The 22656-nt window shown below is 46.0% G+C and overlaps 1 protein-coding gene across 1 annotated transcript in view; it reads right to left on the bottom strand.

The window, feature by feature from the left end:
- LOC116824774 (metalloprotease TIKI1-like) overlaps positions 1 to 22656 on the bottom strand; it is a 103293-nt gene that overhangs the window by 30877 nt on the left and 49760 nt on the right. The window contains exons 3-4 of the mRNA XM_032780316.1: positions 7816 to 7962; positions 3049 to 3223 (exon numbers count right to left, since the gene is read on the bottom strand). Coding sequence (XP_032636207.1) covers positions 3049 to 3223; positions 7816 to 7962 — 322 coding nt within the window. The remainder of the gene's footprint in view (positions 1 to 3048; positions 3224 to 7815; positions 7963 to 22656) is intronic.

The raw sequence follows: 22656 nt of genomic DNA, 5'->3' as shown, positions 1-22656 counted from the left end.
TGATTTATACCAGCACATTCAAAGTCTGAACTTGTGTCACACATCTGAATGCCCTAACCCAAGTAAGCTGTGGGTTTGGCTACACTTGCAGCTGTACAGCGCTGGGAGTTAAAGCTGTCTTCATACAGCTGTGTAGGGAAAGCGCTGCAGTGTGGCCACACTGACAGCTACCAGCTCTGCTGTGTGGCCACATCTGCAGCATTTGCAGCGCTGTTGGGAGTGGTGCATTATTGGCAGCTATCCCAGCATTCAAGTGGCTGCAATGTATTTTTCAAAAAAGGAGGGTGGGGTGGAGTGTGACAGGAAGCGTGGGGGAGACAGAGAGAGTGGATTTTTGGAGCTGACACTGTGTCAGCTCCCTGCCTTGCAAGTTCTAATGACTTGAAGATACACAACACCAACCTTCAATCATTTTAAAAGTTTCAACCCCTTCCCCCACTCCTCTCTCATTCACTAAATGCAAATAGCCTTCAGACCAGATAAGCAGCTCCTCCAAAACAGACCCCACCTCCCCCTCTCTGGGCTGCTTCTCTCCTCAAGCAAACACTAGCTGTAGACATTCATCCACCTGCCTGCCTCTGCTCAAGCAAACAGTAGCTGTGTTTGTTTTTTAAATAAGCAGCTCCGGGAGCCCCTGAGTTCACAACAAAACAAAGAAAGGCATCACAACAAAACAAAGAATGTTATCTTTACTTAAAAAGCATTATGGGAAGGTTCCGGAGGTCAGTTACAGCGTAGTAAGATTATTTCCTGTTTACACTGGCACCCCAGCACTGCAAGAGCAGCGCTGTTCTCTTTATTCCTCTCGTCGAGGTGGAGTACAGGCAGCGCTGTAGCCAGGGAGATACAGCGCTATATGTGCCTTGCCAGTGTGGACGGGGAGTAAGTTACAGCGCTGTAAAGCCACCACCAGCGCTGTAACTCTCAAGTGTAGCCAAGCCCTTAGTCTCAGGGTATGGCTACACTGGCACTTTACAGCCCTGCAACTTTGGCGCTCAGGGGTGTGAAAAAACACCCCCCTGAGCGCTGCAAGATACAGCGCTATAAAGCCTCAGTGTAATCAGTGCCGCAGTGCTGGGAGCGTGGCTCCCAGCGCTGCAATCTACACCCGTAGAGGATGTGGTTTACATGCAGCGCTGCGAGAGCTCTCCCAGCACTGGCGCTCCGACCACACTCACACTTCAAAGCGCTGCCACGGCAGCGCTTTGAAATTTCAAGTGTAGCCATACCCTGAGTCACTTTTCTCCACGGTGGAGAGCTGTGGGCAGCAGAGTATTAGTGCAGAAGGATGGTATGTATGCAATCTTTGTGCATGCCTGAACAGATACTATCAGCTACCTTTCATTACCACCCTACTCAGTGTGAAAGATCCTTGTTATGCTAAGCAGATAGCCTGTAACCAGAGCTACCTGCTGCATGTGTAGAGATTCCTCCTTACTGTAAATGCTGTTCCTGCATTCAGATAAATATTTCCCTTTCCTTATCTAGACCTTCCATCCTCACTGAAGCAACATCCACTGAGCAGATGAATGTGGCATGTGCATCTCATGCTTGACAGGACGCTGCTCTCCTTGAGTGTGGTTTTAGCTGCATTCCCCTTTTCAGGGCCAGTAAGGTTTACAGACAAATTTAACTGGGAGGCAGCGGGCTCTGTTTTTGGCTGGTCCAAGTCACTTCCCCTTTCTGTGCTTCTGTCCCCACTGCACTCCCTTTTGCCTGTCTTGTCTATTTAGACTGTCAGCTCTTCAGCACAAGGACCAGGGTGTATGAAAATGAAGAGGGTTTTTTTTTTCATTTAGATCAGATTTTTATTTAAAATTAAATACAGTTTGATTATTAAAAATAAACATTTAAAATTAAATTTGAAATTGACAACCTATGTTAAGGCCTACACCTCTATAATCTAATAAGATCATTTAAATTAAATGCAAAAATAATATTGCACTCCATGTTTGCTGCCAAGTGTTAAAGAAAGTCCTACCACTGTCCTGGTGGAGGTCACCGGCTCAGCCACTGGAACCAGAGTTGGTTAAAGTGTTAAACCAGTTTTTGACAGCAGTAGCCTACTCTGCAAATGCAGAGAGAATATTTTCTTAATTTCAGTTTATTCAACTAGTTCAGTTCAATGACTAGTTCATTCCAAGTTAAAAAAAAGCAGGAATGCTTGTTTTCCTCTTCCAGTCTATGAATAAAAACTAGGTGTGAAAGTATGGTCCAGCAGTTCTAAAATCTTGAAGGATGTGGTGATCACAGTTAGTTCAACACATTATCTACAGATAATACTTCGTTGCAATAAATCAGTTAATTTTAAATGCAAAATATGTTTTGATAAATGTATACAGAAACTAGTATCCAACATCGTTAATGTAGTTTTATTCAAGTAATTTTAAAAATTGCAAATGCTGGTTTGGGGCATTTTTAGTTGAATACCAATTTCAATCCCAATGCAGCTTGATACAAATCATGAGTAGAAAATCAATCATCTAGTAAATAAGAAAATTTACCATTTTCTAAGACAATAAAAATAAATGTGTCTAGATAAACTGTATCCTCCTGGTTAGCAAAAAGAAGTATCAGACTGAGTGTCAGGGTTCTATTTAGTTGTAAATCAACATGTTTTAATGGTGACCAACCAATGAGAATCAATTGCTCCTTAGGAAAATAACTAAAAAGCACAAATGCAAAGCAAGCATAACAGGGCCCCAATCTCATTGGAAGTATCTTGGCACTACTGATTGAACTATATACCCATCAACCAACTAACTTTTCAGACTTAAGCTAGCATGAGGCAGTAAACCAAGTATGCACCTTCGACAACCCTGCCTACCTACAGGGCGAGCTTCAAAGAGTTCACATTGATCTTTAATTTGAATAACGGTCTATGTCTAAAGAACCAACTAAGGGACGAGGGTTTTGTTATGCCTTTAAGGATCTGATCCTGTAGTGAGTTATGCCTGGGGATTTATAACTGAGTCTAGGGCTTGAAAGCAGAGTTTGTAAAAACTCAGGAAGAAAGTAATCAAATTTAAGAGCTCATCTAGCACGTACCTGCTCCAAATGCAAAGAAGAAGCTCTTGTCGGGGTACTCCTCCAGCAGGTCCTTCACCCGCTTTCCCATCCTCTCATTGCGTTTGTAGATGAGTTCCTGGCGGAAATAGCTGTCTATCTCTTGGGCGGTAATGCGCTCGTTGGGTGGCAGGGTGGCGTTAATGAAATTTGGGACCTAGGCAAGGAAGAAAAATCTTTGTGGGAAATGACTATTTCACTGGTGTATTCCAAGGAGACGAAGAGTGTCAAGGTCAGGCAATGAGGTGCCTGGCGTTCCCCCTCGCCCCCCACAAAAAGCATGTACAGCAGGACAAAAACCCCTCTCAGTGACTTGTTAATAATGCTCCATTTCTCCAAGTATGTGATTTTATAACTGTGCAACTGAATTTGTTTTACCTTGATACAAAGAAAACAGACATTGTGGGTTTGTCAGATGGTAGCTCTTGAATCCTGCTTGCGTGGCTAGAGGAAATCCATTTTTGTCACTGTCTATCTTTAGCTTCATACCTTTTCCTTACACCCCCCAAGTGTTACAAGATTAAGATCACAGGGACAGTGTCACATGAGCCTTTTGCCTGCTGTCCTGCAAGCCGCTCTGGCTGGGGGAGAATAATAACCAAGCAACCAGAGTTGGTCAAAAAAAATTCAACATTTTTCCAAAAAAGGGACAATTTTTTCATTAAAAAACGTTCCCATTTTTCAACCAGCTCCATGTGCACCATTTACAAGGTGGTCCCCAGTTCCCTCACAGTAGCCCCAAATCCACTTATGGTTGCCTGCTGCAAGCCCCCCCCGCAATCCTTTGCCACCCTTTGGGACCAATATGCACCAGTGCTCAAGGCCCCTGCAGCGATGAAGCGAGACATATGCAGATAATGCACCCGCACGCTGCAGATAATGTTGAAAACCTCTGAGATCACGGTCAGCCTGACCTGGGGGGGAAATTCCTTCCTGATCCCACCCCATGTATGGTGATCAGTTTGACCCTGAGCATGCCAGCAAGAACCAGCCAGCCAAGCACCTGAGAGACAGAATGCTCAATGCCACCTCAGAGCCCCAGCCCGCCCCATGCAAGTCCCATCTCCGGCTGAGGCCATCCCTAATGCTTCAGAAGAAGGAGATTAAAAAACAAAATCCCCGAGATTCAAGGTGGGGGGCAGCAGGTGCTGTAAGAGTGAGGAGTTCCAGAAGGAAGGCATCTCTTGCTCTTTCCTTCCCCTCATTGGCTTCCACAGAATTTGGTAGGTTTTGTTTTTTCTTTGCTATTTCTCCACCAATGGGGTGTGAGCACTTCCCAGATCATGTCCCACTGGTTGGGAATTGCTGTTTTAATAGATTTAGACTATTAGGGCCACAGGGAGGTCACCCTTTGACCAGCTCACACAGAATCTGTCTCTGATGGTGAGCTTTCTGTGGTGGAGAAAAAGGACTCTGATGTAGGTGAAGGGCAACTTGTCCCTCAGAGACATGTGGCATAGTATCAACAGGGCAGTTCTCTCCTCGGGATGGGAAGCAAGGTTACTTGTCTGTAATCTGCAGTAATCTAATAAAATAATCATGTCTAATCTGTATGGTCATCTGTGAAACGGGGATAATGATGTTCACTTCCTTTGGAAAGCACTTTGAGATCTGTGGAGGAAAAATGCTACGTAAGAACTAGGTGTTATTTATTATTATCATTGCCAACAATTCACTCAGCTGCAAATGCACCTGGCGCGATGGCGAGGTGTGCGCAGACAGTGATGCACACAATGCGGCACAATGGACTGAACGTGACAGTAGCTCCAGTCCTGCAGCACCCCCTACTTAACGTGCTCCGCCACAGAGGACAGTGTCAGATCAGCAGGACACCCCTCCCACTCAGCTCTGCTAGGCAGAACCTCACAATCCTATGTAATCAGAGGTCTGAGGTTATCCAGCCACCACCCTGACAAGGCCAAATGATTCCGTACAGGCCATTTTCTTGTTGTTTATAGTATCAGAGCACTGGGGCTTCCATCGCACTGCTTGGGAGACTGTTCCCACAACGGACTCTACGTGGCTTCATACATTTTTCCTGATATTCACTACAAACCCAATCTTTCTTTGTTTCATCCCAGTTCTCCTATGTAGGTCTTGTCTGCACTACAAAGCTGTACAGCATTAACTCAATCCCCAGCAGGTGGATGCAGGTATCCCAGGGGAGAGGGATAGCTCAGTGGTTTGAGCATTGGCCTGTTAAATCCAGGGTTGTGAGTTCAATCCTTGAGGGGGCCATTTGGGGAACTGGGGTAAAAATCTGGGGATTGGTTTTGCTTTGAGCAGAGGGTTGGACTAGATGACCTCCTGAGGTCCCATCCAACCCTAGTATTCTATGATTATACCAATATAGCTATTCCCATATGGGAAGTAGAAAGACTGTACTGCTATAAAACACTTTTACACACCCATACTAGTTGCATGCAGGATTGCACTGGGATAATTATTAACTAACAGATTATAGATTAACTAACAGTTACACCAATACAAAAACTATACACAAATCAGGCCATATACACCCTTCTGCCCTCCTACATAATCCCTCTCCCCCTTATGCTTTCAAGACTTCCTCTTAGACACCTCTTTGCTGCTGCAAGGCTTCACTAAATAACGAGGCTACGAAAGAGCGGGGTTAAATGCAAAGCATGCCCCGCCCCGAGACAGGGCTCAGATACAAACACAACAGTGACAGGAATATATATAAGAACTGCATGTGCTATAGAAGTGCAAACAATCTAAGGAGCTCAAAGGGCTTGACAAATATGAAGCAGCCAATCCATGAGCCACCACTGTGAGGAGGTGACTGTCCTCCCCATTGCCAAGATGGGGGAAATACAGGCTTTAAAATGCTTGTGATTTGTCCCGTGTTACATAAGTGCCAAAGTGAGGCTCACACACACAGGTCACTATTTGCACAAAACGCCTGTGCCTGCGCTCCACTGGGACTAACCTGCCTCTTCCCTTACACAGCCTGATGCCAGAGGGGCCTTTGCAAAATAAAAGTGACCTTTTGGAGTGTTGGTGCTAAAATTAAACTGTCAGACACCCTGTTTGTCTCAAAGGAAAGGCCAGGGAAGACTTCGCTGCCTACAGGCAACAAGCCAGAGCATAGGACAGAGTATGTTCTGGTACTGGCTGGAGAGAAAAGCACCCACTCAAGTCAGCCTGTTAGCAATCTTTACCCACGTTTGAGAAGGGGCCTATCTAAGGAAAGACAGTGTGAACTAGCGGTTAGAGAAGCAGACTGGGAGGATCTTTGTCCTGTTCCTGACCAGCATAACCAGGATCAGCATCTGGCCTGTTGTGTAAATCAGCTGTAATTTGACTGACATTTCTCCGGATCTAGAGCAGTGCTCTCACACACAGAATCTGGCCCTCTGCCAACATCCTGCTGCGTCATCTTGGGCAAGTCCCACAGGGCCTGATTCTCCCAGGTGCTGAGAGCCCACAAGTGCAAATCAAATCCACAGGAGACGGAAGTTGCTCAGCACCTTTGAAACACAGGCCACAAATCTCTTGCTGCCTCATTCTCCCCATCTGTAGGATGGGAGTGATAATTCTTAACTCACCACCAGGAAAGAACCCTTATGGCCTGATTCTCCTCTCCATTGCACTGGTTCCACCGCCCCAGTGAGAGGGCAAGTGGGCCCTGTGGTTCTAGGCTGAAGGGGGCAAAATGTTAACAGATAAATAATTGCAACCTGGGGGAGGGAGAGATCTGCAGAATACATGGCAGTGGAGCAGCAAAGGACTGTTCAACCAGGGCAAAGCTTTGCAGTATAAAACAAACCACCCAACTGACAAGTTAGCATGCTAAATTAGCAGCGTGGACATTGCAGTTTGGGTGAGAGCTCGGGCTGTCGCACCCACCCATGCCCCTGGGTCTGAGCTCGGGCGGCTAGATCAAGTCTCCACCAGAGCCACGCATCTTTCTGAAGCAGACTAGCCTGCGCGGGTCTGTCTCCCTGGGCTGGGAGGGTCACACCCAGCGGCAGTGTAGACATACTCTCTTAAGTCTGGTCGACACCAGGAGGTTTTGCCAGCATTGCTGTGTCAATTAGGAAGGTGAAAGAAATCACTCCCCTGACCAACACAGCTAAATCCCTACAGTACGTGCAGTTATACCAGCAACAATGTCCATTTGCCAGTATAGCCAATTCTGCTTGGGGAAATGATTTATGCTCTACTGCGTGCTTTTGCCACTATAAATTGCACCTCCACCAGGGGTGACAGGACGGGTGGAGAGGGGAGGAGGACAGATATACCTGTATATCCAGCCTGGCAAACCCTGTGAAGTATACAGCCCCTCCTCAGCACACCTATGCTAGGGAAGCCAGCGTTAACCCCTTGCATGCCAGGAACCCAGGTGTTGCTGCTGTAACCGGTCACACTAACACTAGTTAGTATGCTTGGATTGACTGGACTCCTGAGTAAAGCTTTTAACTCTCTCATGTTGCAAGAAAAGAAAAGGTTCAAACTAAGAGGAATGGAACCCCCCAAAAATCCAAATCAGGGACAGCTTGACAAGAAGGCAGGCAAAATCATTTGAAACATCTCCCTCATTTCTCTCCCTTCCCGTTTCTATGACACCAAACAGAACAATAAATGGTTCCACTTAGTGGTAACAAGACTCAGACCTTTTTGGAGTGGAGGCAGTGCTGTTCTTTGAAGGACACTAACAGAACCAGGGAATTCTCTGGCCATTGGGAACAGGTGAGAAATATGAGGGAGTGCAGCGGCAAGACTCACTTGAGAAGTGTCATGGCTGAAGATGATGGAGTTGAGGTCCCCACAGTTGTAATGCTCGATAAGGTCCTCTGTCGTATAGGGGGTCTGGAGACTGCCTGCGCGGAGACTCTCCTGCTGCAAGAGAGTCTGATTCAAAGCAAAGATCACCTGAGGGAGGGAGGGAGGAGGAAAAGACAGAGTTCCTTATAAGTGCTTAACTCACTTGTTGTGAAGATCAGTAAGAACAAGAACCTTCAGCTCTACTCCCACTCCAAGTGTGGTAATCCACATACTTCACTACCCACCCTTCCTGCAGAGGTACAGACATTTACACATCAGAAATAACAGATACCCTGCTATGTCGGGGTGCGTCTATCCTGCCTCCCCTCCTGCTCACCCAAATACAGGAGGCTGTTGGGCTTAGGAGAGGAGATACACACTGTGGCACCTCTACACATCCCGGGGGGATGCAATAGGACAAGTGACTCAGTATTTGGAGGAGATCGGGGCCAGGGTAAGAGCTAGCAGACTGAGGTGCAACCCATGGAGATAGAGCAGCAGACAGAAAGCAGAAGGGCCAGCACTGCAGACTGAGGGACCGTTTGCTACCCAGGTATGCAGCTTGGGAGGGTGATGTCTTTCTAGATCCTGGGCTGCTCAAACAGGTGCCAAGAGAACCTGGTGAGAAGATGACTACTGGTTCTTTTGGGTGCAGCCCTTGCTGGAGTTACCATGCCTTTACCACCTCACGACTAGACCTCTGCAGAAACACTCTCTCTGCTTCGGGCCATTCAGAAGCAGGAGTAAGAAGTCGTATTCTGCACCAAGCAGGGCTTCATCTAAATCTACATTTGGGAAAGCACTTAAGAATATGGCTTGAGCTCAACCCTGTCACTGATTTTGATGGGACAGAAATATATGCTTAGGAGCTGTCCTTAACATGGATGTTTTCCTGAATTAGGGCCGTAGAGAGCATGTAACAACAGTGCCTACAGTCTGCATTGCCTGCCTGATTGAGTTTCAGTTAGTGGTTTGGGGCTATAGAAGCCCTAAATGGATTTGGCACTTGAGAGACCCTCTATCTGCTCTGAACACAGTGCATACACACTGGGTAAGAGAAAACATTCCTCTCTTCTGGAGGTTTGCCTTTATTGTTAGTATAACCAAGAAACAATTGTCCTCAGCCTTACCTTGCTCCCAAGCTTGGTTGTTCCCTATGGTTCCCTCTACACGACCTCTTTATCCCAGCCCCAAATCCCTCTGCCTCCGAGATACTCACCTCTTTACATGCCTCTGCTGTACCCAATAGGAATGACTTGAGCTAATATAAGAGCAAGTCAACTAAAGACAAAAAGCCCCTGTAACACCCTTTTCTTTCCTTTCCTCCGGCACCAGGGCAGTTGCTATTAGCAGAGATGCTCAAGCTGACAGGCCCCTGGTTTAAAGGGGTGGGGCCTTTTCCCATGAGGATACATCAGCTCCTGACTGGTCCCCTTGCAGTGAGAGAGGCTAGATTTGCTAGCCTCCCAGACAGTCTGCAAAGCTCATCCTCTCTGCCTTTGGAGCAGAAGGTGGGTTGAAGGATGTACCTGGCTAGATATGGGGGGAATTATTCCAGCCTGAGTCGCTTCGTTTCATGTGCTGTGTGGAATTTATTCTTGCTTGTTGTTTATTTCAGGTACTACAAAAAGCATCTAGAGCTACTGATGCTTTTCAACAGCATGAACTAAAGATAGAGATATTCAGATTGGGTGTTTTTATAATTTTTATTCATTTTTTCTAAATAAAACAAATGTACCAAAATACCAAATTCATCAGAATACAAAGTAAGTAAAGAGGATTAGGAAAAATTTAATATTGTTAATATCAAATCTACGAGATGTGCAAGGTGGTGAAGTATAACACCAAGAAAGAACTTGTCCAGCTCCTGACCTTGGCACGACCATAATATTATTCTGACCATTGCTGATCAGACTGCCCAGTATCGTTTCACTATTTCCTTGTACTCCCTCATCTCTGTATTCATCTGTTGTCACTTGTCTTATACTTGATTGTAAATTCTCTGGGGCTGGGACTGTCTTTTTGCTTTGTGTTTGTACAACTCCCACCACACTGGGATACTGGTCGAGGACTAGGGTTCTGAGGCAGCATGAGACTACAAATAATTATTTGAGTATTGTGTGATGAGTTTTGGTGTCTATGCATCCATGTATATAAACATATCCATGCACGCCACAGAGAGATTGTTTTTGTTTTTTTTTACAAATGTCCCTGACCAGAGGAAATTTTTTATCCATCCCCACTATGGCAGTATGTAAATAGTGATCTCTGAATGCTATCTGACAGCAGTCTGCCTTTCAGATGGAAGTGGGTACCAGCATGGCCCATGCAGCACCATTACTCCCTCTTCGACAACTACCTTGGCTAAAATCCACACTGCAAGAAGGATGTGAAAAAATTGGAAAGAGTCCCATGGAGGGCAACAAAAATGATTAGGGGGCTGGAGCACATGATTTATGAGGAGAGGCTGAGGGAACTGGGATTGTTTAGTCTGCAGAAAAGAAGAATGAGGGGGGATTCGATAGCTGCTTTCAACTACCTGAAGGGGGGCTCCAAAAAGGATGGATCTAGACTGTTCTCAGTGGTGGCAGATGACAGAACAAGGAGTAATGGTCTCAAGCTGCAGTGGAGGAGGTTTAGGTTGGATATTAGGAAACACCGTTTCACTGGAATGGGTTACCTAGGGAGGTGGTGGAATCTCCTTCCTTAGAGGTTTTTAAGGTCAGGCTTGATAAAGCCCTGGCTGGGATGATTTAGTTGGGGTTGGTCCTGCTTTGAGCAGGGGGTTGGACTAGGTGACCTCCTGAGGTCTCTTCCAATCCTGAAATTCTATGATTCTATGAATAGAACCAGTGACATCAGGTGGCCTTAATTCCTCCAAACTAGAGATCTCATAAGCACCATCAATGCCTCGCAGAAGACATTAATATTGTTTTTTGTAAACTGTTGGACTGGTGACCTCTGATGGAAAATGTAAGGGTTTCCCCAGCCTGTGCTCAGAGGTGCATGGATGCATATACCAAATGTCAAGATAAGACGACACTGGGAACATGGGATTTAATCATGTCAGTTTGTCCCTCCCCTCCCTTCGGGTCAATGGAGGGGAGCGCAGATGTTATAGAGCTATGTTCACATAATGTGAGATGATGTTGTCTTCACTACAACCAAACCTGATACCTACCCACAAACAACATGTTACGTCGGTGTATTAGTCTAGATTGTGTCTATCTGTTTTATTCCTCAAGACACAAAACCAGCACTTAGTGCCCACCTATTTCAGGTACTGCAGGAATTCTGTTTCTCACACCAATAGCACCCCGCTAAGGGCATGTCCCGCTGGGGAAGTTCAAGAAAGTTAAACCGGGTTAACTAAAAGGCCTGAATTTAAAGTGCCTCAGGGTAGTTTACACTGCAGCCATCTTGTGGATTGCAACTCGTGTAGACACAGCTGCGGTAGCTGTATGCTAGCTAGCTTGCTAAAAACAGAAGCGAAGACGCTGTGGCACGGACTTCCGTGTGAGTTGCACAAGCAAGCACATACCCAGTGGGGTCGGGGGAGGGAGGTGAGATGGGGCATCTTCATTTCTATTTTTAGCAGGTTAGCTAGGGCATAACTGGCTAGATTATAACTATGGGTATGTCCACATGAGTTGCCATGCACACCCCTGGCTGTAATGTAGACATCCCCGTAGTTAAAATGCATTAATCCCTCTGTGGATGCTCTCATTCAGAAGTTAAATGGCCTTAGTTTCCTTTCGCTTAATTCACTTTGGAAGAACATTGAAGTGGACTAAGGACACTTCTGAACAAGTGTGTCCACCCTGGGATTTCAGGAGCTTTAACTAAGGTCCTTTAATTTCACACTTCTGGTTCATTGGTTTTAATTTCCTGTATAGGCAAGCCCTAATGGACGCTAAAGACTAGAGGGGGCCTACTGAGACAAAGGCCAGCTCTACACTTTAAACTAGCGGTAGATCTTCCAGGGGGTACATCAACTCATCTAAATATTTGCCTAGTTTTACAACAGGCTACATAAATGCACTAGTGAAATCAGTACAAATTAAAATTTCATACAGATAATGACCTGTTTATACTGCTCTATGTACTATACACTGAAATGTAATTTATATTCCAATTGATTTCTTTTATCATTACATGAGAAAAATGAGAAAGGCAGCAATTTTTCAGTAACAGTGTGGCTGTGACACTTCTGTATTTTTGTGTCTGATTTTGTAAGCGGGTAGTTTTTAAGTGGGGGTACACAACACAAATCACACTCCTGAAATGGGTACAGTAGTCTAGAAAGGTTGAGAGCCACTGCTTTAAACATTTCCTGGTATAGAAATGTCAGTTAGGAGTGTGATCTTTACTGGCATAAGCCTGAGTATAGATGCGATTTTACCAGCAAAAAAGTGCTTTGGCTGGTATGGCTTATTTTGTTCAGGGATCTAGTATACGCAGTAACAGCAAAAGCACTCTTGCCAGTATAAGGAGCATCTCCACTAGGAGGCCTTATTAAATTCTGTGAATCAGTGAGATCGCAAACACACAACAACCACAACAAGCGAGGACATTGTGCCATAAAGATGCAGTTTAAAACTAAAAACTACAATTGTCAGAATAAAGATTTAATCTTTTCAAGCCTATTACAGGGCACTGACATGTACTTCACAAAGCCTTACTAATATAAATATTCACTACAACCCCTGGCTCACTACTCTTCTCTGAAAGGTGGGAGCTGTCCACCACAGAAGTGTGAAGATCAGCAAGGGTCTACCGGACTGTCGGAGAGGTAACGCGGTTGTAGGAGTGGAAAAGCCCTTTTGCTGTTCTAATCAGATATTCCATATTTCAGCTAGAAGAACATCTAAAGCTCCGGGATAAGATTCTGGATGCCCAATTCCCATTCATTCTTAATGGGAATTAGGTGTCTCATGCCTTGTCCTTTCTGCAAAAGGCACCCAGGCAAGTACAGCTTTATCAAAGACTGGATACCAACTCTGCGGCTGGGGACATTGGCCTCAATTGGCTGCTTTTGTTTGAATTTAGGGACTAAACAATTCCTCCCCAATTTTTACTTTCCATGAAGCAACACCCCCATTTTAGTTCCAACCATCTAAGCTACAGCGCTGCACAGTACTGAGATAGATATTAAGGGCTGGTCTACACTGGGGTAGGGGGGATGCAAGATACGCAACATCAGCTATGAGAATAGCATAGCTGAAGTCGACATATCTCATTTCGACTTACCTCCCATCCTCACAGTGCGGGATTGACAGCCGCAGCTCCCCCATCAACTATGCTTCCGCCTCTCGCCCTGGTGGAGTTACGGAGTTGATAGGGAGTGCAGTGGGGATCGATTTATAGCGTCTAGACGAGACGTGATAAATCGATCCCCGATAGATCGATCGCTACCCACCGATTCGGCGGGTAGTGTGGACATACTCCAAGAAAGAACCACTGCTGAGCCAACATTTTCAAATTAGTTAGGGTGCGCTCTCCTGCTTGCATGGCACCCAATTGTACCTTCAGCACTCCTTCGCTGTCATCAAGGGGAGCTAAAGGAACTCAAGATCAAGCCCGCAGCACTGGGAGGTAGAAAAGTCAAGCTATGCCAAATACGTAGGAATCAAGAGAGTCCTAATTTCATACAGTAATTCATGGCACCAGGATCCAGTGCACTGCAGGGCGGATGATGCTAGTGCTAAAAATACTCACAGCATCAGGCTATTAAAGCTGTGTGAGGGCATTTGTTGGAGGTAGAAGGTGGCCTGTTTATCAAAGAAGCATGTACAGTTACAATGCAGCTAGCACACAGCACAGATTGCCGAAGGAAGCTAGGGTTTTGTTATCTTGTAGTAGCATGTGTGCCTTTGTAAAGACACTCCTGCATTTAGGAACAGCACCTAAAATTCAACCCACACAATTATGTTAGCGAATGGTGTCATTTCAGCTGTTTGCGATACCAGATGCTGCTTCAAACAGTGCTCCTGTTGAAAAGTTTATCTTCAGTAAACAGTCAATGATTGATAGTCCTGGGGATTTCATAGCAAAGAGAATTCCTGAGCTCATGTGCTCAAGGTGTTTAATCTGTGTGACTGACTTGGTTCAGAGTTGATAATCTTATCTAGTGTTACCACTGAGGGCATGGCTACACTTGCGAATTAGAGTGCATTAAAGCAGCCCCGTGCGCTCTAACTCATGATGCGTCCACACTGGCAAGGCACGTACAGAGCTCTGACTCCGCGGCTAAAGCGCTCTGGTACTCCACCTCCACGAGAAGCGTAACGCTTGGTGCGCTCTGGCTGGAGCGCCGCGGTGCCAGTGTGAACGCCCTGGTCTGTCAATGTGCTCTGATTGGCCTCCAGAAGTGTCCCACAATGCCTGTTCTAGCCACTCTGGTCACCACTTTGAACTCTATTGTCCTGCCCTCGGGTGACCAACCATCAGACCCGCCCTTTAAATTCTCTGGGAATTTTGAAATTCCCCTTCCTGTTTGCTCAGCCAGGCGTGGAGCGCTCTCAGTGCATCTTTCCAGGTGATCATGTCTCCACCCACCAGGAGATCCCCAGTATGGAGCAATGGTGAGTTGCTGGACCTCATCAGTGTTTGGGGGAAGGAAGCTGTCCAGTCCCAGCTGTGCTCCAGCCATAGGAATTACGATACCTTCAGGCAGATATCAAGGGACATGATGGAAAGGGACCATGACCGAGCACACTGCAGTGCACAGTTAAAGTGAAGGAGCTGTGGAATGAGTACCGCAAAGCCTGCAAGGCAAACAACTGTTCCGGTGCTGCCCTCATGACCTGCCATTTCTACAAAGAGCTGGACACAATACTGGGGGGCGACCCCACCTCCACTCTGAGGACCACCATGGACATTTCAGAGCCCAGTTCAACAAGGTAGGAGGAGGAGGACGAGGACAAAAGCAGGAGTGAAGGTGCTGAGGAGGAGGAAGACACCCCGGCATCCCAAGATGCATGCAGCCAGGAACTGTTCAAGCCAGGAGGAAGGTAGCCAGTCGCAGCGGCCAGTGCTTGGGGAAGGACAAAACACCAGAGGAGGTGCCTGGTAAGTGGCTTTTATTTTGGGAAGGAAGTTATTGGATGCCGGCTCTTGGGGCAAGGAGGGTCAGGGCTGCGTGCATGCCTAGATGCGGAATAGGGCATTGATGTGCTCTCTCACATTGCGGTAATCACCCTCAGTGATCTCTTCACAAGTCTCATGAAAAGCTGGGCAACCCGATTGTGCAGGTTCCTTGGGAGAGCTACTGTGCTCCTTTTCCCAGTCAGGCTAACATGTCCGCACCACTGTGCCGTGACGGGCGGGGGGGATCATTGTTGCATATGGGCCAGGGCGGAAGCTGAATATAGGCCGGGGCGGAAGCTGCACTGTAGTAGAAGACCCTCCCTTGCTTCCCAGGTCACCCACAGCAGCAAGATATCTTTCAGGACAAACTCTTGTGGAAAATGTGGGGACAGTGTTCAGTATAGGAGCCCCCTGCAGCTGTTGGCTCTCCCCAAGGCACAGAAACCCAGAGCACAGTACAGCCCTGAAACGATCAGCCCCCCTTGACCCTGTGCTTGCTCACCATTTTGGGTCTCCTCTGGGTTATGTGCGCTCGCTTTGAGATGGGAAAATTATGCTATTGTGTAGACTGTGCTTGTCTTTAAGATGGGTGAATCATTGCTCTGTCTGGTGTGAACAATCCTGCCTCTGTTAAGTGTTGCGTTTTACCTTTACAGATGGAACCTTGAGATCTCAGCCGTCCGTGTTATCGTGGGCCGAAAGACTCCAAAGAATTAGGAAGAGGCCACGTAGAAGCAAAGAGGACCTGCTGCATGAAGTAATGCAGCAGTCATTTAACGAGAATCTAAAAGTGCAGGAGTGGAGGGAGAGTGAAAGGAGGATCTGCCAGCAGAATGAGGAGCGTCAGCACCAAAGCACGGAGCGGCTGATTAGCATTATAAAGCACCAAGCGGACTCGATCCAGGCACTTGTAGCCATGCAAGCGGAGCACTACCATGCCCACTCCCCCTGCAGCCCTTGTCCCAAAACTCTGTCCCTTGTGCCCCCATGTCACCGCGAACCCACCTTCCCCAACATCCAGGTTCTTATTGCCACCAGCTGCCTCCAACACCTGTAGCTTCACCACCCAGCCCTGAAAACTATGATCCTTACCCACTGCACTCAACCATGCATTGTAGCCAGCCTGAAGTGCAGCACTCACTGCACAGCACTCCAGACAGGAAGGCTGAGTATGATAACAAGACATACGGAAATCTGTGATTGAACCGTTCTCCACCCCCTCCCCTCTTGCCATCTGTTTCCTAAGCAATTATATTTCTTTTCAATAAATGGATTTTCTTTTAAATAAATGGATTTTTTGGCTTTGAAAACATTCTTTATCATTGCATTAAGTAAAAGATACCTTAGCCCAGGAAAGCAACACGCACTGCAAGTCAGTATAGCAAGCAGCGATTCCTACTAACATTGCAACCACTGCACTTCACTCCTGTGCAGGGCACCAGACATTACTGGTGGTTTTCAGCCTCAAATTGCTCCCTCAAGGCATCCCTAATCCTTTCAGCCCTGCGCTGGGCCCCTCTAATAGCCCTGCTCTCTGGCTGTTCAAATTCAGCCTCCAGGTGTTGAACCTCCGAGGTCCATGCCTGAGTGAATCTTTCACCCTTCCCTTCACAAATGTTATGGAGGGTACAGCACGCAGATATAACCATGGGGATGTTGTCATCAGCAAGATCCAGCTTCCCATACAGAGAGCACCAATGGCCTTTTAAACAGCCAAAAGCTCACTCCACGGTCATTCTGCACCAACTCAGCCTGTTGTTGAACCACTCCTTGCTGCTGTCAAGGCTCCCCGTGCAGGGTTTCATGAGCCACGGCATTAAAGGGTAAGCCGGGTCTCCAAGGATCACAGTGGGCATTTCGACTTCCCCTATGGTGATCTTCTGGTCTGGGAAAAAAGTCCCTGCTTGCAGCTTCCTGAACAGGCCAGTTTTCCGAAAGATGTGTGCGTCATGCACCTTTCCAGGCCAGCCTGCGTTAATGTCAATGAAATGCCCATGGTGATCCACAAGCGCCTGGAGAACCAGAGAGAAATATCCCTTCTGATTTATGTATTCAGAGGCTAGGTGGCCTGGTGCCAGAATTGGAATATGAATCCCATCTATCGCCCCTCTGCAGTTAGGGAAACCAGTTTGTGCAAAGCCAGCCACAATATCATGCACGTTACCCAGAGTCACGGTTCTTCTGAGCAGGATGTGATTAATGACCCTGCAAATTTGTATCAACAGGATTCCAGCAGTTGACTTTCCTACTCCAAACTGGTTAGCGACCCATCGGTAGCTGTCTGGAGTTGCCAGCTCCAGATTGCAATAGCCATCCACTTCTCCACCGTCAGGGCAGCTCTCAATCTCATGTCCTTGTACAGCAGGGTGGGGGCAAGCTCCTCGCACAGTCCCATGAAAGTGGCTTTCCTCGTCCGAAAGTTCTGCAGCCACTGCTCATCATCCCAGACTTGCATGACGATGTGATCCCACCAAATCGCTTGCTTCCTGAGCCCAAAAGCGGTGTTCCACCGTGGTGAGCATGTCCATGAATGCCACAAGCAATCTCATGTCGTATGCGTTACGTGAGTCGATATCATGGTAGGACTCTTCACTGTCAGTTGTTTATAGCTTAAGGAGCAACTCGACTGCCAAACGCGATGTGTTGGCAAGACCCATCAGCATATTCCTCAGCACTTCGGGATCATTACCGCAGACCAAAAGGGAAGACAGAGCGCACAAGTGTGAAATGTTGACAGGTGGCAATAAATGTGGACAGAAGCACAGGGATTGCTAGGAAGTGAAGCGATGCATCATGGGGCACTGGGACAGGACCCAGAATGCCCTGCATCCTCACCCCCTTCCCACAAACCACAGTGCCAGAATGGGAAGAGGTGCTCTGTGGGATAGCTGCCCATAATGCACCACTCCCAATGCAGCTGCAAGTGCCACAAATGTGGCCATGCCAGTGCGCTTGCACCTGTCAGTGTGAACACATGGCAGCGCATTCCCTGCTGCAGTCTCTGAGAGCTGGTTTAACTCACAGCGCTCTACATCTGCAAGTGTAGCCAAGCCCTAAGAGAACATGTTAGTCCTATGACAAAGTGCTGATCTGGGAAGCCCACAGTAATTAGACTGTCAGGGTCTGAGTCTCATCTCACTTACCAGGTATACTAAAGCAGGAATAGTTCTACTGACTTACACAGGGGTAAGACAAGTAAGCAACTGGAATCAGGCCCCCCGTTGATCTAGAGCCTTTGAATTGGATGTTGGCACCAAGTTAAAATCCCCTGCAGCAAGCAGGAAACTGAGCTACTGTACACTGTTAGAAAAGGGAGAAGAGGGGGAAGCCCGACAGAAATTTGCAACGGTAAATTGCAAGAGACCTTTACAATTAATTCTGCATGGCTAGGGAGTGTTTCAATTAAGCCAGCTGTTTGTGTTAAGCTTGATTTTGCAAACCAATGGTACATAAGGTAGAGTTCTGTTCTCCGAGTACCTCTTGCGTCATACTGTATAATATTAACTTAGAAATCTTCCTTGCATTGAGATCCACAGGAAATCACTCCAAGTTTATCCTTCTTTCAGAAATATTCCTCTTCCCCCCCCCACCCCCACAAACACCGCTTTCCATTAAGTGCATTCACACCAGCATCAAAGCATCTCCTGAAAAGATGTATTCCGAGAACAAAAGTAACAAGTTTATTAGAAAGGTCCCCCCCACCTCTCATTTCCACTGAGATCTGTCTCTCTTCTCTTCCCCTGCCCCCCATCTTTTTGTACTGTGGAAAAAATCGATTAAGCTCTCTGGTGTATATATATATTGCTGAAAGTCTTTCTCCTCCCTGAGATTTCTTCAGCTGTCAGAAGACACTTGTCCCCTTTGCGGGCATTGTTGGAACAGCCTGCTAGGCTAAAGGGGTGGGGAAGAGGAGGTTAGAGCCCGGCAGATGCCTTTTTTGTCAAAGACAAAAGACCCCCTGCCATCCTCTCCACTTTTCAGCACTTTCATCCAGCCCAGATCAAAGCGCTGCTCTGCATATGAAAGGAACCTGGCATTATGCGACTCAAATTAGCCTATCGCCATCCCGCTAGCCTCCAAGTCTCCGCAACAAAAGCGCTCACATCTGTTCGATCATTTGCCTCATCTTCTGGGGTTTTTTCTCAGCTCTCAGTTTTGAGGGGCATTCAACCCCTTGAATTATAGTTTGGGGGAGCATCTTCCTTGCTATGGGCCCGCTCAGCCAGACAATTTGCTTTTAACTGTCTTAAGGCATTACGGCTGCTTTGGCATCCCTTCTCAGCAACTCATGGCATTGGTTGCCGTCACCCACTCAATTGAGTCCTGCGCTCATTTCTCTTCTCCCTCTTCACCTGAAGGAGACTGGTCCCTCTGTGCAAGTAAGCACAGCCGCCCCAAATCAAAGCGAGCCTCGAATCAAAGGCATCGTGGCAATGAAAGTCAATAATCCTCCTTTGTCATGGTAATGGCTCAAACTGAGTGCTGAGAAGAAAGCAGGGCTCCTCGCTTAGATGCAACGCACTTCTTAGATGTGCTGTGGCTGCATCTCAACTCCCATTGAAGCAAAAGGCTGGGAGTGCCCTTCTCAAAGCCTGGAACCTGAACTTTCCAGCGACAGCAAGTAACCCTGCAAACCCACTCAAGGCATGGAGACAGCAGGAGTTTCATTCAGAGAGTTACCGGAACTCTGCAGGAGGTCTGAGTATAAGCGTGCTATTAGACATCCCCTTCCAAACCATTCCCCGCCCTTATGTTGCACCTGATGTACCATGTGGGATATCGCACCAGATGGAATACACCCTGCTGCCACCCTAACAGCAAAGAGAAGAGCTGAGAGAAAAGCAACACTTTCCCTTGTCCAATTTGTTTTTCAGGGTTAGAATTGGATTTATTAAAAAAAAAAAAAAAAGAGAGAGAGAGAGAGAGAGACACACACACACACACACCCCCCCCTTAAGGATCTGTCCACAATACAAAACAGACTACGCCAAAGTAGTAGTAAGTATCCTGAAGTCACTTCTAGGGGCAGGTCTACACTACGGGGTTAAGTCAATCTAAGTTACGCAACTCCAGCTATGTGAATAGCTTAGGTCGACTTATTGTGGTATCTACACTGTGCTGGGTTGACGGGAGAAACTCGACTTATCCATCAACTTACCTTACGCTTCTCGTTCTGTGGAGTACTGGCGTCGATGGGAGAGCGATCTGCAGTTAATTCAGCAGGTCTTCATTAGACCTGGCAAATCAACCCCTGGCAGCATTGATCCACAGTAAGTGTAGACTAGCCCTAAGTACACCTCATGTCTTGCATTCATATAGCATCTTTTGTCCCAGTATCTTAAAGTGCTTTACAAGCTTTAAACTTACAACATAACTGATGGAGAAAAGAAAAGAATGTATTTTCTCTATCAGTGAACCTCTCTCTCGCTAAATACATCTAAATAACTGACATTAAAAGGACATGACGCTGCAAAGTCAATCACTCAGAAGTACATACTAGAATTAAAGGTTGCCCATGTGTTCCAAGCAACTGCAAACAGTTTTATAATGGAAAGAATCAGGCAACTGTAACTATAGGTTTCAATGTCTATACACACATGCACACAAAAACACCTGAAAGTGTCTCCTACTGGCACAGCTGCAGAACTGACCACATCTTTCTCCAGGTGAATGCATCCACAGCTCAAGAGACGCAACGCTAGAACATTTAAACTCATGAAACAACCTATATGTCGGTATTACTATTGTGATATCTTATTCCCCTTTCACTGTCCCTCTTGTCCTGACTCAGAGCAAGATAGAAAACTCCCATGCTAAGCCAAACCTCTATAGAATGAATAAACAAAAAATCTACGATTAAGATGGTAAGGTGGAGCGTGCATGTCATCCAGCAATTTACAGGTTAAAAAAAACAAAGAAAAAAAACACAACACAACACAAGCTGGCATATTTATCCTAAAACCAAATATTACAAACCCAGGAAATTCAGAGTTAAACTTGAAAGAAATCCCAACACACTAAGATAAGAAATGCTCAGTTAAGTGACTCAAACAATCTTAACTGTGCTCTGTAGGGAGGCCATGAAGTAACCCCACGACTTGGAGTGTAAGCTCTTCGGGGCAGGGTCTTTTTGTGCTGTTTCTATACAGCTCCTGGCACCATAGGTACTGACTTCATGGGTGCTTCAAGGCTGCAGCACCCACAGAAAAATATTAGTGAGTGCTCATCACCCACTGGCAGCCAACTCCCCCTCTCTCCCCCTCCCAGCACCTCCCTCCTGGCTGCCGGTTTGTTCAACTGAAGTAGTAGGCACTAGGATAAACACAGAACGTCCCCTCAGCTCACCTGGAGCTGCTCAATTCAGACCCACAGCCCTGCCCCCAACACTTCCCAGTTTAGTATCATTTGTGGGGGGACAGGACAAATCATCCTTGTCCATTACAACCCAGTGTGTCTGGTTTGTAGCGACACATTAATTGTGATCACAGTTGCTTTTTATCCTCAGTCTTTTGAACCCTCCCTGACTTACTCAGACTCTTCAGCAATAGTTGTCAGTGGTTCAGTAGCTTCATTGGCTAATTTCCTTTAAAAACGGCTTGCAAAGGCCAAATGCCAGTAATGTATCAACACAGTATGTTCTGCTTAACTCCCAGCCAACAGGGGAGTGGCACTTAGCCCACATCAGACCATCTGAAAAGCACACTTGGTTTCTATCTTTTCCTCATGACTAGCTCCATCGTGAGCAGCCAGCTTCCACAGTGACAATCACACATGCTCATTTAGCACATTTTATCTGATGATGTCAAAGCGCTTTACAAACATTAAGACCTGGTCTACATAGTTTTTCTACTGGGACAAATATTCAAGTTAGGGTGGTGATTTTTAGCAAAATAGTTATACTGGTATAACCCCTGTGCCTTATACTAGTATAGCCATAAACTATACCAGAATGAGACACCTTTATACCAGTGTAACTGCATCCACACTACAGGGATTGTACCATGGTAGCTATCCTGGCATAGTTAATGATCATAAGATAAGGTAAGTTCAAAGGTCAGAATGTGTTGAATACCTTTTCTTAGCTTGTGTGCCCAGGAGATCCAGCCTTTGCTGGTACTTTACCATACCTTTTAAACATTCCCTTAATGGCCCTATTCTTTTTCCAGGCAAGAATGTATTGAAAGTCTTACTGAAGGCCAAATGGTTTAAGTTAATTACATTCACTTTGCCCACAGACAGACAATTTTTTTTTTTTTTTTTATTTTTAAATGAACTCACACTGCTTGCATCTCACTGAGCCACATTTATTTCCTGGTGTAACAACATGATAGTCTACATAAGTAGAACTGTGAGAAGAACAGATTCTTTCGTTTGCCAGCAATTTCAAAAAACTTGGGGGAAACAATTGGTATAAGAATCAAACTGAAAAGGAATGTTTTTGAAATTTTCAGCAAATCTAAACATTGAAAAAAAATTCAGGTGGAATTAAACATTTCGTTTTGATAAAATCAAAATATTTTGACTTTGACTATATTAAAACATTTTTAATTGCGTTTTTAAAAATAAAATGAAAGGAAATTTTGAAACAGAGTCAATCAAAAATCAAAAATGTTTGTTACAAAACTGTTAAAAAAACATTTCGATTTTTCAGATCCTTTTATATAGGATTTTGGTTTTTTTCAACCAGAACAATTTGGCAAAATTGACAGGAAT

This window comes from Chelonoidis abingdonii, chromosome 6 (genome assembly GCF_003597395.2).
Source record: "Chelonoidis abingdonii isolate Lonesome George chromosome 6, CheloAbing_2.0, whole genome shotgun sequence".
Lineage (NCBI taxonomy): Eukaryota > Metazoa > Chordata > Testudines > Testudinidae > Chelonoidis > Chelonoidis abingdonii.
This window is presented reverse-complemented; position numbering and strand designations above follow the sequence as displayed.